At 40.7% G+C, this 17,850-nt stretch overlaps 1 protein-coding gene across 1 annotated transcript; it reads left to right on the top strand.

Moving 5' to 3' along the window:
* The first annotated feature begins 14,035 nt into the window (after nt 1-14,035).
* LOC127343865 (ras-related protein RIC2) lies at nt 14,036-17,610 on the top strand. The gene is made up of 2 exons (XM_051370061.2): nt 14,036-14,398; nt 17,010-17,610. The coding sequence occupies exons 1-2, from the start codon at nt 14,169-14,171 to the stop codon at nt 17,437-17,439; spliced, it is 660 nt and encodes a 219-aa protein (XP_051226021.1). The 5' UTR covers nt 14,036-14,168; the 3' UTR covers nt 17,440-17,610.
* The last annotated feature ends 240 nt before the right edge of the window (nt 17,611-17,850 follow it).

The raw sequence follows: 17,850 nt of genomic DNA, 5'->3' as shown, positions 1-17,850 counted from the left end.
TGAGCGATTAATGGACTATCCCATTTTGGGGGAGTGATATTCCTTTGGGAATTTCATGATCCTAACAATGTGTGTACATGAGGAATATCACTTAGAATTGATATTGCAAGATTATCTAGTCTCTATGTGGTATGTCATCTTCATGAGAAACTCAAATTCTAAATGTCCATTAATATCTCTAGTTGGATCTTATTTACCTCTTGTGAAAATAAATGCCTTGTCACATTATGGGGGAGTAACAAGCTTTGTGCATATTACAAGCCTAGAAAATGTGAACATTTGAGGTTGTGTCACATAGAAATGGTATTGTAAATTATCTCTCTCATATGTGGCATGTTTGCTCAAACAAGTTCCAATTTGCTTAAATGGCTTCATTGCTAATATATTTGTGGATATTTTTTTGTGAAAGTTTTTCTTGGCATGGTCTTTCACAACGTGTCCCTCAATACACTTTTGGGAAACCATGTGCTTCAAGTCATTCTATTAATTGCTTTGCATGTTGGCATGAATGCTATTAATTGCTTTGCATGTTGGTATGACTAACTGAAGCTATCAAGAAACTCTCTTTGCATGATGGTTAACTCTTATCTTTTACCATATGCTTTATATGGTGTAAATATGATCTTACATATACTTACAAACTATCACCGGGAAATATTTCCTAATACCTCTTGTCCTAGGACAATTGGCAATCCATTAAGAGGTAGAGATTTATTGATCATATTTACATTGGCTCTTGTGTTTAAATTGCCTTATCTATTGCCATGAATTTGTTGTGCTTTGACTCCCATGTGTCTTCCTTGAATCTTATGGATCTAATTTGTCTATTCAAACTTTCTTAGCATTTTGTCAACACCCGGATTTTTAAGTCCAGATGCCTGTTATGCCATACATCGCAATCCCAGGAATATTGTTGTTGCGAGACATAACAGTTGAATATCATAAGTCATCATTCATTACATACCATAGTCGTCTTACAAATCGGGATCACATGATCCAAGATTACACAAATAGTTGATCTATTGATCAACGTACACAAAGTTCATAGTTTCATAGCGGGAGCGTAAGTAGAAGGGACTCTCTAGTCCACAGGCCAACGTCTGACGTCAGAAAATTCCCTAGTTGTCGTAGGCGTCCTGCTGGTCGTCATCTTGATAGTTCTGCTCCTCTTCATAGTCTGGCCATTTGAATAGCCAGGGACACAGCCGTGAGTACTTTTAAGTACTCGCAAACTAATACTAATGTAAGTGCTAACAATTCTAGTAAGGGGTGCTAAGCTCTAGTTTATTTTGCATAAAGCCAATTTTAGTTCACAAACATTTTAGTAAACAACCCTTCATGTGCTAGCTAACTCAAGTGGGAACATTAGTGTCATTCCCACAACTTCGTTGTGATTCAAAGTCAATGCCACCTTTCAAGTTCAAATTCACAAGTCACCATTCATAGTTTTTAGAAAAGTTCTGATGATGGAACAGTATGGCCTTCCCAACTGTCCATGACCGCGGACGCGGCTATTCGAATAGGTTTAACTCTGCAGAGGTTGTACACTTGTGCCACAACAATTGCAATAGCTCGTCAGGGGTAACTGGCCCTGATTTATCGTACGCAGTACGCGAACTACCAATCATAACCTTTCATTTACATACCCTAGTATAGGCACCTCTCCCCATGAGTTTGGCCTCCCGGTGAAAGCAAACCGCCAACCCGGGAACTGCACAGGGCTTGGCCGTACAATTCACCTCAATTCACGTCATTTCACTTTCAACGGAGGCAGCCTCGGCATAACCCCTATGACGCTTGTTCAGAGGGAACCCATACTAAGACACCTAAATTTCCAGCTAAGCCTTACCCAGATTCAGGTATTGTGGGGGTACTTGTAAAATTGGAATGGTATCGCATCCGAACCCAACCATCAGTTTTTGTAAAGTTCACCAAGTCATTCACAGATCATATTCACCTTCAAAATCTTTCAAAGAGAATGACTCATCATTCCAAGGTTTTCAAAGTCATTTCATTTCACAAGTTCCCAACTAAGGTAGTCACTTTTAATTTTGCACTAGCATCTAAGTATGAGGGGTGCTAAGTACTTTGCTTTGCTTCCAGGCTAACCTTGATACTTTTGTACTAATCCAATACTAATCAAGTGAATCATAAATCAAAAAGTACTTTGATAAAACAAAAGTAAATAAAGCTTGTAAAGTAAAACTGGGAAATAGGATCATAAGCATAAAGTACATGGGGTAATGCCTTGCTCATGGTGAGCTTTGCACTTTGCAAGAGTATTATCTTGCATTGGAGTTAGCTTGCAACATTATAACTTGCAATAGTCTAGCTTGCCTTGGTGGTTGAGGTGGTGGTCAAAGTTTTCTTCTCCTTCCTCTTTGTAGAAGACCTCCTCCTCCTGATAGTCTCCGGTACTAGCGTCTAAAATACAATACGGGATACACAATCATCATACCAAACTTATTTACTAAACTAAGCACACACATGATTCACACAACTTAAACTAGCATCACACCTTACTATTAGGTTGGTGAATGTGTTTTTCTTATTTAAGAAAAATAATTTCCTCTCATACTAACTTAGGTGTTACTTTTAATTACTTAGAGAAATAATTTCCTCTCATTATCTTATTAAGATTTAATTTCTCTTATGAATAATATATGACCTAGGTTGACCAAAGTCAACCTCTTCATACTTATCATCTGAGAAAATGACTTAAATGAGGTTCCATACCTCATGCAATTTAATACTAACATGGTAGTGATTTAATGTCATCAAATAACTCAATATGAGATTTTATAGACCATGGTCACTACCTCATGTTGAATTACTTGAGAACAAGATTTAAATGAGAGGAATACCTCTCATATGATTTAACACATAGTTGTAACTAAGTTAACAACTACTATTGAGGTGATTTAATATCATCAACAATTCATTTGAGACATATATGATCAGAGTCTCTACCTCATTTTGAATTGTTCATGACAAGATTTAAGTGAGAGAAAAACTCCCCTATGAGTTATTAATAGTTTTGGACAATATCTTTGACTAGAAATAGCCATATAGTCCTTTAATTAATCTAGGCCATGATCATTCAAAGTAAGCATGGTATATTTTTGCATAAACAATTAGTACAAGTGTAATGTGATTTATAGGAGTTGGAATTAACTTAAAATCATTTGTGGTTGATTTTTAATAATTATTCTAAGGCAGAAAAGTCCCTGTCTTGTTTATTTTTCTACATTAATTCTACAACATATATGGGTTTTAATCCAATGGCATTGTGTAGAGAAAACTCTAAGCTTTCCAAATATATAAAATTTGTAAAATTTGGCCAAGTAGATTTGGAGTTATTCAATTTTTAACACAGCATCAGTTTGCAATTTATCTAAAAAGAATTAAACGAAATTTGAAATTAAACTAGGGGCGGGAAACGAAGTGGGCCGATTTGTTTGAAAAGCAGAAAGGCCAGCCCAGTAACGTTTCGGGCCAGCTGACAGAAGGGGCCCGCGCGTCAGTGTGTTTAAAACACCGAAACGGTATGGGGGAAGGAGGGGCGTTGGATTAAAGAAGATCCAACGGCCGTGGGTCGTCACCTTCCGCGACATGAGCTCGTCGGAGAGCGAACCCTACCGGCGGCCAGAGGGTCGCGACGAGGGCTTACCGGCGTCCAGCGGGGTCGGCGAGGCGGGCGATCGGCGTTGAAGACGACGGCTGTTCGATGGAGGGTCGCAGCAGCACGTGGGGTGGACGCAATCGACGACGTCGTCTGCTACGGGCTCCGGCGAACTCCGTTCAAATTCCGTCGACTGGAGGCTTAATCGGGGTGGAGAAGTGGTCGAGGAGATCAAGGAGAAAGAGGGGAGGCGACTGGTGTGAGGATTGGAGGCGCGGGTGTCCTCCTTTTATAGGAGCGCGAGGTGGCTGTGGGGTGCTGTGGCAAGTCGACCCTGGTGCGGCGGTTCCGGTGGGCTAGAGGGGTAGGCGAGGGCGGCGGTAGGTAGGCGATGTCAAGGCGAAGCTAGGGAGCTTGGCGGCGTAGCAAATGGTGGTCCGTGGCTTGCAGGAGGCGTGGGGGTCCCCGCAGTACCGTGGCGGACGGGCGGCGATGCTGTCGCCGGCGACAGCGCGAGCGTGAGTCGAGGAGCTTGTCGGTCGGGCGGTGGTCGTCCCGTGGAGCTTGCTGGTGAGAGGAGAAAGCGAGAGGGGGCCTGGGTCAATGGCGCACGGCGATGCTCTGTCGCGCCCAGGGCGTGTCTGGCGCGCGTCTGGCGCGTTCTGGGCATGTCGGGCACGGCGCGTTCCCGGCGGAGCAGGGTTCCTCCGCGACCATAGCTAGTGCAGGCGTGTCCAGTAGGGCCAGGGCGTGCTGGGGGACAAGGTTGGCATGGCTAGCAAGGTGAGGAGGCTAGGGTGGCATGGTGGGTGCATGCATGGCCGGCATGGCATGGTCATGCTATGCTTGGCCTCCACCTAGGGTTACTATGCTGGGTTTAGGTTGAGAGGGGGGCCAGGGGACATGTGTGATGCAAGGGGAGACCAGAATTAAGCCAACACTATTGAGAATAGTGGTTTTTGTGATTTGATGCCTATTTGAATTGTCAAGTTTTTCAAAAATTTGGTTTGTGCACCTTGGTTCAAAAATTTGAAAATGAAGCAAAAGGATGAGTTGCAATTGACCAGAGACAAAGGAAAGTGGTGGTGGAATTTTAAAAATCAAAAAGATGCAATTTTTGACAAAGTGAGATTGTTGCATTTGATAAAAAGTTCCAACTTTGGATGAGCCTAGAATTTGTTCAAAGATGAAAATTACTAGGTGGTTTTTACCAAAATTGTTCTCCTTCATGTGCTCTTGGATGAGGTGCAAAGAATTGGGAAAGTTTAGTTTGAAAAACTTGAAATAGAGAGGCTCAAAGTAGTGACCAGAATATAAATGGCAGATTTGACTATTATTGTATGTGAGCCAATTTTGAGTTTGAATTTGATTTGATTTGTGTTTCTTTGATTCCAAAAGTTGTAATAAGTGTTTAGTAGCATAATACAATAAATGGTGAAGGCCAAATTGGTCTAGGTCAAAGATTTAGAAAAATGACATAAACCATATGTGAGGGTTTTGTGAATTTCTAACTTTTATTCTTTTATTTTTCTTTGCTTCATTTTGACAAGGGTGAGGTTTATTTGGTGTTAGATTGAGTTAGGTGAAAGGTTCAAACCATTTTGAGGCAATGGAGGTGGCTAGGTCAAGATTTGATAATTTGGCTATAACACATGAGAGGGGACATGTTAATTTTTCTTATTCTTGTAATGTGCTCCCCTTGCTTCACTTTGGCAAGGTTGAGGGTCAATTTAAGGTTAGATTAGGTTTAGAGATGGTTTCACACCATTTGGTAAAAGTAGAAGTGCATAGGACAAGAATTGGTGAAAATGGCTATGTGTCACATATGCCTCTATGCATATGTGGCATTTGATTTTTAATTTGACTAGGCTTGACCCAATTGATGTTGTTGAGTGTTGAAATGGTATATAGGAGTGATCCAACCATTCACTACAAGTCTTAGGGTCAAGATCCTCAATTTCACAAATTTGATATTTTGCTCTCATATGCCTCTATGGCATTATTACTTTCTTTTAAAAATCTTTTGTTTCACTTTGGATTGTGTTTGAGAAGTACTAGATAAGGTTTATGAAGGTTTTCCAATCCTCTAAATAAAGTAGAAAGGCCTAGGGTAAAGTTTTACAAAAATAGCCATAGGCACATATGCATCTATGCCTATGTTTGATTTTATTTTGTTTCACACTTGAATTGGTTGGTAAGTGCTTTGTTGAGTGTGTTGAGGTATTTCAATTCATCTACTCAAGGTAGACAAGGCAAAGCTCATCATTTTCAACAAGTATCCATAGGCTTGCATATGCCTTTTTCTTAAATAAGATCTTTTCTTTTTATTTTATTTTTCAAAGATTGATGACAAGAGGGATGAGGTTTAGGGTTTAGTAAGTTTTGCAAGGGTTCACCACCATTTTAGCAAATTAAGAAAAGTAGTGTTCAAAACCTCCCTATTAGGGCTATAGGCCCACATATGTATTTTTCTTCTATTTTGGTTTCTCAAAATAGATCCAAAGGATTTTTGAGGAGGTTAGGGTTTACAATTTTTTTTCTTATTTGATTTCTTTCTCTTTTAATTTTATTTGGTTTGTGATCTTCACTTGATCACTTTAGGGTTTTAGGGTTTATCACATAAGCATAATAACACTCGTCATGGCAAAAACACAAGTAATAGGTAGGAGCACTAAGCATAGCACCCTATATAAGAAAAGTTTTTGTTGGTTCTCATTTTTGGAAAAAGGAAATTTATTTTCTCTTTGTTTTGAAATTTGGGGTATTACACATTTTTAGTAGATATAGGTAGCATGATGATCCTAGTTTTGTGCATTTTGTATTCATATGCGAAATCCTAGATAATGCAGTAATATTGGGGGAGCTCTCCTATATTTGTTAGAATTCTTAACATCTCTTAATCATTATCGAAAATTTGGTTTTGGGAGACATAAATTTTCTTTTTGGTACTTTGTGCCATCATAAAAAGTGTCGAGGGTTTGGTTTATTTGTTGGAACTTTGTTCTCTTGGGAGTTGGTTATCTCATTCCTTTGTGTTTAGGTTTAATTAGCTTCTTATAATGAGATAAGTCTTTGGAGTCAATCTTGTGTTGATTTGATTCTTTGATATAAGTTGGACAACCATTGTCTCTTGATTTATTTGGTGTTTTGTCCAAATTGTATCTTCCTTTGGTTCTTGAAAGTATTGTGCATGCATATTTAATATATGTATATCTTATGGCATGTGTCACTTTCTTTGATCCAATATATAGGATAAACTCCATCAAATCCTAATTTGGCTAAGATGTGCATGAAATTCAATTTCATATCTATATGCACATAGTATTGTGGAGTTTGTCCTATATGTTGTAGTGTGTCTAACTACTTCGGACCCAATTAGTTTGGGGACCATTTTGTACTTATCTTTGTGTTAGATACAATGGATATGCATTGGATGCGTGTCTCACTCTTGGGGAGAAGTGATGACTCAATGGTAACTTGAGGCAAGCTAGGATGGTCAACGAACTCATATCTACTACATCCACACCAATAATGCTATCTCGGTAACAAGTATCTTCTCATGCATATTTTTCTAGCATCCAACCGTGTGGTTGCATCTTGGCAGGAATCTCTTGATTTGTAAATATTATGCTTCTTGCAAAGATTTTAATGAAACCTCTTTATTGCAAATGTGAGTAAATTGAGATGAGCACATATGTTGAGAAGTATATAAAATCATGCTCATGATTCATCTATCCCATCTATGCCTATCTAGCAATTTTATTGCATATCAATTCCTCAAGCCTCTCACATGTGCAATATCGATGAAAGTGCAAATTGAGTTATTTCTTTTGGTATCCTCGTTTGTGATACTTGTTGCCTTTCTCAAAACTTCCCAACTATCTTATTTCCCTTGTTGATATTTGTGATGTATTTTATGTGTTTATGGTTGAAGTTCATGAATGTACAATAAGATAAAATTGAGCATTTGGCCATGCTATTAAGCAAAAATTCTTATTGGTATATTACATGACTTCGTCTTCGATATCATGCTATATTTCTTGTGTATCTATTTTGTGCGTAGATGTTTCTTTGTGGATAAAAATCTTCGTGATATTGCCCACTTAGAGAAACTTATACACACAAGAGATGATACATCTCCATTTGAAATCTTATTTATTTGTTGTGTGTTGATTGGTCATGCTAAACAATATAATTCATTCAAGACTATGTGCTTTTTGCTCATCCTTGTAATAGTCTTATAACATGCTTTGCCATGCCTTTCACATATCCTCTTGGTTGAGCCTTTTATTATGGTGCCTCTTACTTCTTTCTCAACCATTTGTTTGTTGCAAGTATTAAGCTTAATTTTCTATCTATGATCCATTGAAAATGTTTGTGCTTTTTAATGCTAATGAGGGAGTAAGGATTCCATGTTATGCATATTGTATTCAAATGCAACATTTTAATTTATGCATGTACCTAGGGGAGCTTCCTTATTTTATTTAAGGCACTATTTTGTGGTGATCATTAGAGTTTGATTCAGTTGGTATCTTTTGTTTTGAATGATATTATGGGAGTGATGATTCCATGTTTGTGCACTTTATACTCCAATGCAAATTGTCTAGTTTTGTGCACAAACCTTGGGGAGCTTCCTCATATTATATAGAGCAATCTTCTTGATCTTATCATAATATCTATCTTTCTTTTGGTATCTTCTTTGTGGTTCATTTGGTTGCTTGCTTCATTTGTTGAAGCTTCTTGACTTAGTTATCTTTTTTCAATCTTTGATCCCATCTATAGTGTGATTCCTTCCGAATATTCGTCATTGGATACGTGCATTTGATTCCACTCAAATTATGAGAAATGCACACGCTATAGAGGAACTCTCACTATTTTGGCCTTCTAAATTTTTCACCCATTTCGGCAATTGGTGCCAATGGGGGAGAAGTTTGGAGGGTTTAAGGGAATTTGGTTATGTCTTTGCTTTGTGCTTAAGCATGTGCCTTTATTGCATTGCATCTTGTTGCTTTGCATAGTTGAATATTTAGAGGAAACTCCACAAGGCTTTGAATGCCAATATATGCAATGAAAGTCAAGATCATTCACACATGCATATATTATGGGGGAGTTTGCTCTGTATATTAAACTTGTTTGTTACTTAAATTCCTTATATAAACCCTCTCAAAGATATTGTCATCAATTACCAAAATGGGGGAGATTGAAAGTGCATGGAGCCCCCATGTGTGGTTTTGGTAATTAATGACAATCCCTATGGACTAATGTTTGGATTGAGTTATATTTGTAGGTGTTGTCCATAGGCAATGCTTGAACCATATGTTGGCTTCAAGGTTGCAATAAGAAGAAATTGATGAAGGATATCAAGTGTCAAGTATGTCTTGAAGATGAAGATGAAGTGAGCCCTCAAGTTACTTCAAGACATCAACATGATGAAGAATGAAGAAATGAAGTGCAAGTTCAAGATGAGCCAAACTCGAAGAGATCATATGCTTGAAGCTTGCCATGAAGAAATGAAGTGCAAGTTCAAGATGAGCCAACTCGAACAGATCATATGCTTGAAGCTTGCCATGAAGAAATGAAGTGCAAGTTCAAGATGAGCCAACTCGAAGAGATCATATGCTTGAAACTTGCCATGAAGAAATGAAGTGCAAGTTTAAGGTGAGCCATCTCAAAGAAATCATTTGCTTGAAGCATGCCCTCCATATGGTGTTCATGGATATATGAAGTTGCATCGAAGAAGAAGGCTCTCCCATGGTGGATTATGGGGGAGCAATCCACAAGACTTCGTCAAGCAAGCACAATCAAGAAAGGCGTTCCATCTTGTTGCGGTCAAGATCGTCATCATCAAGCTCAAGTGGAATGCTCAAGGTTAAGATTTGATCTTGGTAGGGTTTCTTTCTTGTCGGTCTCATGGTGTAGTTGGAGACCGGTTTATAGTTTAGTTGACGTACTATCAAGAGGGCTCTCGAGTGAGTAACTCGATCGTATCCTTCGGAGAGCTCAAACCTTTGCATCCTTGCATCATCTTTTTTGGTTGTTATTTGGATCTTATCCATGTGATGTTTTAGAGCTTGTGCTTATTCTCATGACAAGCTCCAGTTCATCAAGAATGGTTTTTGCACGGGCAACTTGTTGCATTTTCAAGGTTGGAGGTTTTTACCGGTATGTCTTTTTTAGATAGGTCAAACCTTTCATCATTTGTTTCTGTCCTACATTGTTGTATTATGATGGTTCCCTGCATGATCTTGTAGAGCTTGTTCCTAGCTTTAAAACAAGCCCAAGATCATCAAAATCGGAGTCCGGATGCTAAAGTTATTCCCGTTTCAGTTTGATGTTTCTGCCAGTTTTCAGGGGGGCGGATATTCCGGCCCAAGTTTGGGGCGTATAACCCGCCCCCCCCCCCCCCCCCGAAAAATCCGGCCTATGGGAAAATCCTGCCAAAAATCCGGCCAAATATCCGGGCCCCATCCAGGGGCATGTTTTTTCTGGTCCTTAGCCGTTTTTCGGGGGCCGGATATTTGGCAAATATCCGGCCCGGAAAATCCGGCCTGAGCATACCCAAACGGTCATATTTCGATGGGAGGGGTATTTAAGCACCCCTTCTTCCTCCTTGGGCTGGTTGGTTCACTCTCTCTCTCTCCCCTCCATTGTTGTCCTTCAAAGCTTGCCCTAGGTCTTGATTCCTCCCATGATTCTTGCATATTCTTGAGGGAAAAGAGAGAGGAGATCTAGATCTACATCTTCACCAATCAAATCCCTCTATTTGTGAGGGGAACCCACTAGATCTTGATCTTGGAGGATTTTGTGTTCTCCTCTTTGTTCTTCCTCTCTTATTCCCCCAATAGCTTTCGTAGCTTTGTTGGAATTTGAGAGAGAAGGACTTGAGCATCTTTGTGGTGTTCTTGCCATTGCATTTGGTGCATTGGTTTGAGTTCTCCACGGTGATTCGTGGTGGTGAAAGCAAGAAGGTTGTTACTCTTGGGTTCTTGGAACCCTAGATGGATTCTAGACCTTTGTGGTGATTTGTTGGGAGCCTCCAATTAAGTTGTGGATGTGTGCCCCAACCTTTGTGTAAGGCCCGGTTTCCGCCTCGAAGGAAATCCTTTAGTAGAACCGTGACCTAAGCCTTTGTGGCGAGGGTCACCGGAGATTTAGGTGAGGCGCCTTCGTGGCGCTCGGTGTGTGGAGTACCGCATCTTGGGGTGAGGCCTTTGTGGCGTTGGTGTGCATCGAGCAACCACACCTCAAGGTGAGCCTCTTGTGGCGTTCGGGAGCACTAAGCCACCGCACCTCTCCACCGGAGATTAGCACTCGCAAGAGTGTGAACTTCGGGATAAATCATCGTCTCCCGCGTGTCTCGGTTATCTCTATACCCGAGCTCTTTACTTATGCACTTTACCTTGTGATAGCCATCGTGCTTGAAGTTATATATATCTTGCTATCACATAAGTTGCTTGTCTTGCTTAGCATAACTTGTTGGTGCACATAGGTGAACCATTGCTTAGAATAAGTTGTTGGTGCACATAGGTGAACCATAGTATATAGGCTTTGGGCTTGACAAAGTAAACGCTAGTTTTATTCCGCATTTGTTAAGCCCATCTCGTAAAAGTATTAAATCGCCTATTCACCCCCCTCTAGGCGACATATGTGTCCTTTCACTAGGGTCCATGTATGATTATGCAAGAGAGCATCGAACTCATCACGCATTGCTGAATTCTAGAGGGTGTCTAGGAGAGCTCACTTATAATATGTGGGTATAGGAGAAATATTTGGGGTGGCAGAGATGTTAAGGTCACGAGTGATAATATGAAAACCACGCTTGCCACGAGTGCACATGACGTGGTCATTTTCAGGGTAGGAATAGGAACAGATGGGGCAGAATAAGGGGAAGCAGGAACACCGAGGAAGAAGTGGGGTTGTCGTCTGTATACGAGGAAGGTGTGAAAAATCATGTGACAGAGAGAGGTTAGGCGTGTCAGGAGTGTGTGCCGGGACAAAGGTTTGTGGCGCGGCAGGCTGGCGTGGGCGGTGCACGGTAGTGGGCGGCGTGGGGGTTGTCGGAACAGGAGAGGCAGCGACACTAGGAAAAGTTTGCTCATCGAATATGACATGAAGAGAAATAAGTACACGATCCGAGGAGGGGTCGAATCAGCGAGAGCACTCATCAGAGGGACTGAGGTAAATAGAGAGGCTCTGAATACATGCAACGAATAATAGTCAGGGTGATCAAGAAAGAGAAGTGGACAAGTTTTTGTAGATTGAATAAACGTTATTTTTTTGTAGATTTGTCTTGTCCATATACGTCTTGGGTAGAACTTCTTGATAACGCCACTTTTCTCCTCGGTATTGTAGATTTGTCTTTGTCTATATAGTAACCGTGGGAAGCGAGGTCAAGACAGATTGGTACGAAAGGGAGACATCGGAATTTGTGTCGGCGAGGGAGTAATCTGTATGGCAGGTTTAGGCTAAATATTGTCTAAAATATTTCTAGGTTTATTAAACTCGCGACAAGTATTTTAAATCAGAGGTAGTAGCAATTTATACTTGTATGACCCGTCGTAGTATCCTCTTTGTACGATGGGTGCGCTACGATTCGGATCGCGAGCTCCGATGCATGTGCAGGATCTCAGGCGCGCCGCTGGCATTTCCCCGCATTTACCAAGGCACGGCACGGCTCCATGAGGCGCCGCGTACGCGTACGCGTACGTGAGGCAGGTGGTCGACGCCGTTTGACCCATCTGCAGAGTCGATAAATCCACCGTCCCGACCGGATCACGAGCCGGCGCCGCGAATTTCCCCGCGTCGCACGGGACACGGTCACGAGCCACACGATCGCTCGCACCCACCAACGAGGCGCGCGTCTCCACCTTTTCTCGCGTGAGTTGGAGCCAAGTCTACGGAAGGCAAAGGACTTTTCACCATCGCCCCCTTTCTAGATTCAAGATTGTGTATCACGCCAAAAAGAGAACCGGCGAGCGATCACCAACTTTTTTCATTTCACATGAAACTTCCGTTCTCATTTGGAAACCAGACAGCCAGATCCTACCTTAACCGCTTTCTTATTCAGTGCTGGCGCGGCAAGCAACAACACCGCTGTCGTCCTACTGAGTCAGGGCTAGCTTTTTAAGGACATGTGTTTGTTAGCTACAAATAACCACACATTCTGGCACTTTTTATCTGTCTGGTTGCAAAAATAAGAAGCTCGGTGTACCCACCAAATATAAAGTCACTGTCGGCAAACTTGCTCTAATTCTTTTCATGTTTCTACCGTGTGATATCTCATGTTTCTTTTCATGTTTCTACTGTGTCATATACTACATTTGTCCATTTTTAGATGTCATAAATTTGTTTAAATTCGGTTGTATCTAGACACCTTTTAGTGAATAGATACATCTGAATTTAGATGAACCTTCCGGCATGTATTAATAGTACCATATTTTACCGATAGATTCAAAGCCAATTGGATAATGATGGGTCGTGTATTTGAATAAATATATAGGAGACCACAAATTCAAAACAAAAATGGAGTGGCATTGGGAGGAAACAAAATTAATTGGACAGCCAAACCAGACATTGATTTTTTAAATATTTTTTTTAACAAAACACCCGTAAAATAAATAATATAACATGATAAAAATGAATAAGTATACATAACTACATGAGCAAAGTAGATTCATATTGATGTACTAACATAAACACAAGGACTAGAATAACACGGGCGCATGCTTCGGTAGCCCATTATCTTGATAAGTTTAGACTACATATTTGATAGAGTGGCTATGTAAGTGAGCTGTTATTTAATTGACGAACTTGGTAACTCATTAACCATTATACTCCCTTTGCTCTAAGTGGCGTATAGATTTAGTAAAAAAAAGTCAATATTTTCTAACCTTGACAAAATATAATTAAAATGAGAACAACTATAATATTTAATAAGTATATTATAAGATATATATTATGATGAGTCTGTTGCTATTTATTTGGTATTATATATCTTTATATCTTTGTACATATTCTTGTTTAACTTTGAGAACATTGACATTTTATTTTAATTTATACTCTATCTCCTTTAAGACGGAGGGATCATGCTCTATTAGTTTCGATATTTTAGATTAAAATCAGATTCTATTTTAGATAAAAACCATCAAATAATTCTATTTTTTTTGGATACGGATACCAGGATACTATTTGGCATACCATATCATATATCGTAACCGGCGGCAAGTTCAGAATCAAAAGCAAACATGATATCATTTTTTCTAAAACGGATTCAGAAATGAATTTGGTGTGGGAATTATCCTATCCATTTATACCTATAGCTGCGGGTATCATAAGGTACAATCTGCTAAATCATGAACACACAGGGGTTTTCCTGCACAAGAACAGCGCACCAAATAAATATTTCAGGTTTACTATGACTGCAGAGCAATCCCATCGCTGTCACCTACTGCTCCGTCGTCTCACAGCGACGACGCCGCGCCCAAACCCCGCGAGATCCAGAGCCTAGCGCAGGTCGGGGAGGAGGACCCGCGAGGCGAGGAAGGAAATGGCGGGCAGCGGCGCGTACAGGGCGGAGGACGACTACGACTACCTCTTCAAGGCGGTCATCATCGGCGACTCCGGCGTCGGAAAGTCCAACCTGCTCTCCCGCTTCACCAAGAACGAGTTCTGCCTCGAGTCCAAGTCCACCATCGGGGTCGAGTTCGCAACCCGAAGCCTCCAGGTCGACGGCAAGGTCGTCAAGGCCCAGATTTGGGACACCGCAGGCCAGGAGAGGTGCGTCTGCTCCCCTTCCCTCTAACGATTACTCTTACCCGTCTTCAACACTGGCTTCCGTTTGGTGAACAGATTTGTTGCAGTAGTATACTTTCCTAGTCTAGGTTTGTTTGCTTCATTCATGGTCTCTAATTTCTTAGGAATCAGAAAGCTTCCCTGACCATCATATCGTTGATTTTGGTTTATCAGTTATAGTTTGGTGATGCTAGTAAGTGGTAATTGGATTGTTGATATGTGCAGTCAAGTAGTGGATCAGTGGGAAACATACCAAATGAAGTACTCCCTCCGATCCATAATAAGTGTCCTGGTTATTAGTTCACAGATTTGAACTAAAACCATGGCCCACTTATTATGGATCAGAGGGACTCCATTAATGTTTGGTAGTGTGCCAGTTTTTCGAATACAAATTCATGGCTATCAGTTGGTTGTTCCTGGAGAGTAGAATGGACGCTCCTAGTTCTGATTTCTGAGCTGCTGGGAGTTCCATAGCTTGGGGGACGACTAGCGGTGGATCTGTTGAAACCATTGTTGTGTTCGGTGGTTGTGACTTGCGGGCCTGTGGTGTCATATCTCATACTCCCTCCGTCTATAAATAGATGTCTGAGGTTTGTCTAAATCTGGATGTACCTAGACACTAAATAGCGTCTAGATACATCCAAATTTAGACAAATCTTGGACGCCTATTATTTATAGATAGAGGTAGTAGTTCAGTTTATACAGAAATCAATGGAGAGGTGTTGCTATTGCTCAACTGTGTGCCGGCAAGCTGGGGTGCCAGGGGTGAAATTAGAGAAGAAAAGATGTTTCACAGGCGTTCCAAGTTTTAATTAGTGCGGCCCTCGAGGCTAAATGGTCACGGCAGAGGGTTTATATTGCTACATCTCAGACTAAAAAATTTCATAGGAGTCACTATGTGTCCTCATCATGTGGTTGTGTAATTACGCTTGTACAGCCTAGTTTGGTTGGAAGCTTATCTGGTCTATAGTACTCTGCAAATGATTTTCATCAGCTAGCTGTCTCGCAAGCAAGTCACTGAGACCACTTAAGAGGACCAGTACAAATTGATGTTATAACAACATTGATGTGGGCACTTCTACAGTAGTTTTAGCTATGCTGCATGTACTAGAGTCAAGAGATACTTGAGTATTTTGTTCATCAAGGATTTTTTGCATCATGGACAGGATAGTAGACAGTTCTGTGATTCCCTTGCGATAATAGAAGTGTTCTTTAGGACAAAGGTCTGTACAAAAATTAATCACCCAGCAGGTCACGGAGACCATTTAAGATGAGCAGTACAAATTGATATGAGAACATACTTGATTGGGACACTTGCACAGTAGTATTTGCCATGCTGCTTGTACTAGAGATGCTCGAGTATTTTGTTCATCAAGGATTCGTGCATCATGGACAAGATAATATGATAGTTCTCTGATTCACCTGCGATAACGTAAGTGTTCTCTTGGAAGCAGGTCTTGAAAAAAAATTCAGCCAGCAGTAAAACTCACATGCAATTGTAACTTTTAATCTGGATATTCTGTTCGAGAAAAATCTGGATAATCTGCAACTAAATCTATAGGAGAATCATACAATGGAATACAAAATAGGCTAGGGTGGTGGTTGTTGTAATTTTAGAACAAAATTCACTGATCAGAATACTTCTCATGGAAATTTGGTTTCCCTTCGTTGAATGATGCCTAACTCATGTATATTGGCGCCACTTTCTGCTTGGTTCATTTGTACTTCAAAGTTCAGTATCCCCACTTGTATTCTTCCAGGCACCTCAGCAGTCAAAATAGATATAGACTCGTATTTAGGAGGTGAGCATCAAAGCTTAAAGACCTTTTCACTTTTTTGAACCTGAAATACTTTTTGGTACTTCCTCAGATCCAAATTAACTGACTCAACTTTGTCTAGATACGGCACGTTTGTTGACTAGATACATCTGTATCTAACACAAAGTTGAGTCAATTAATATGAATTGGAAAGAGTATGTTTTTCCTGGAATAGTAGAACCAAGGGAGAGGCCGTAGTATTTGCACACATTTCTTCACCCTTACCTCTGGCTTCTTAGTCCCCATACGCTTTTAGCAAAGCAACCTTGTTTCTAGGACCTCTACCTCCAGATGCTGAATGTGAAGTCTATGGTTGTTCTCAAGCCCACTAACATACTGTAGCCCACTCGTGTGAGTTGGTTGGTGCCTCACATAGTAGCACGGGAATGCTGTTGTCTATCTGGTTTTGGTGAAGAAGAAAGCATATCTCTTGTCCATTGTCCACACAATTGCCATGTAATCTCATTTTTTTCTAGTTTTATCACTTACGAAAGGTTCCATCCTTGACACAATTAGGCATGTTCTATCATATCAAAGGGATCGAGCTGTTCTTTCTGAGGTTTGAACTCTTCGATATTCAGAACATTCTGCATCATTCCAGTACATGTTCTCCAGCACGGCTGGTGGAATGGAAGCTAGGTCACTAGCAGAACCTTGTCTTTATTTTGCATCCAATTTTTGTGCAATTAAATGACTGCCGTACATTTTTGTGCTCAAGTAAATGACTACTTCATTAAAAAAAAGGTAATGACTACTGTATGTTCTTCTTTTCTTGTCAGATACCGTGCTATTACGAGTGCCTACTATAGAGGAGCGGTAGGCGCGTTGCTTGTCTATGATGTCACTCGCCGTGTTACATTCGACAATGTAGCACGCTGGCTAAAGGAGCTGAGAGATCACACTGATGCTAGCATCGTCGTCATGCTAGTTGGCAACAAGTCTGACCTCCGGCACTTGGTAGCTGTTTCAACTGAAGATGGACAGGAATATGCTGAGGCGGAGTCACTGTACTTCATGGAGACATCTGCATTAGACGCAACAAATGTAGACAACGCTTTTGCAGAAGTTTTGACTCAGATATACCAAATTGCTAGCAGGAAGACGGTTGATGCAGGAGACGATGGCTCATCTGCCCCAAGCAAAGGGGAGAACATAAATGTGAAAGACGACGTGTCTGCACTGAAGAGAGCCGGCTGTTGCTCAACTTAGGGTATAGATGCATTGTATGATGAGTTTTCTACTAGCTGGCGCTTCTTGTACTGCAACAGATGTATTCGTTCTCTTTTTGCTGCGGTTATGTTGAGGGCTAGGTTGATTCAGCTATCACCGGAAACTGTTATGTCAGATTGAGTATGATATTGTGCAAGTAATTTGTTTACAGCGGGATCTGTGCAATGTTACTTTACGGGTTCACTACTAGTTTATTCTTCGCTCTTTGTCGTGTGTTAGCGAATCAGAGTACTCCTATGCACTATCACACTTCCCAAAAACTTGTCTCTTTTGAGAAATAAGTGTGATCCTTATGTTCTAAATTGAGATGAAGTATGCATACAATCTACTGAGATTTGCGTAGGTACAGTTACGAATATCATTTGACTAAGATCCACTCATAAAAAGATG

Source organism: Lolium perenne, chromosome 3 (assembly GCF_019359855.2).
Source record: "Lolium perenne isolate Kyuss_39 chromosome 3, Kyuss_2.0, whole genome shotgun sequence".
In the NCBI taxonomy this organism is placed as follows: Eukaryota; Viridiplantae; Streptophyta; class Magnoliopsida; order Poales; family Poaceae; genus Lolium; species Lolium perenne.
This window is presented reverse-complemented; position numbering and strand designations above follow the sequence as displayed.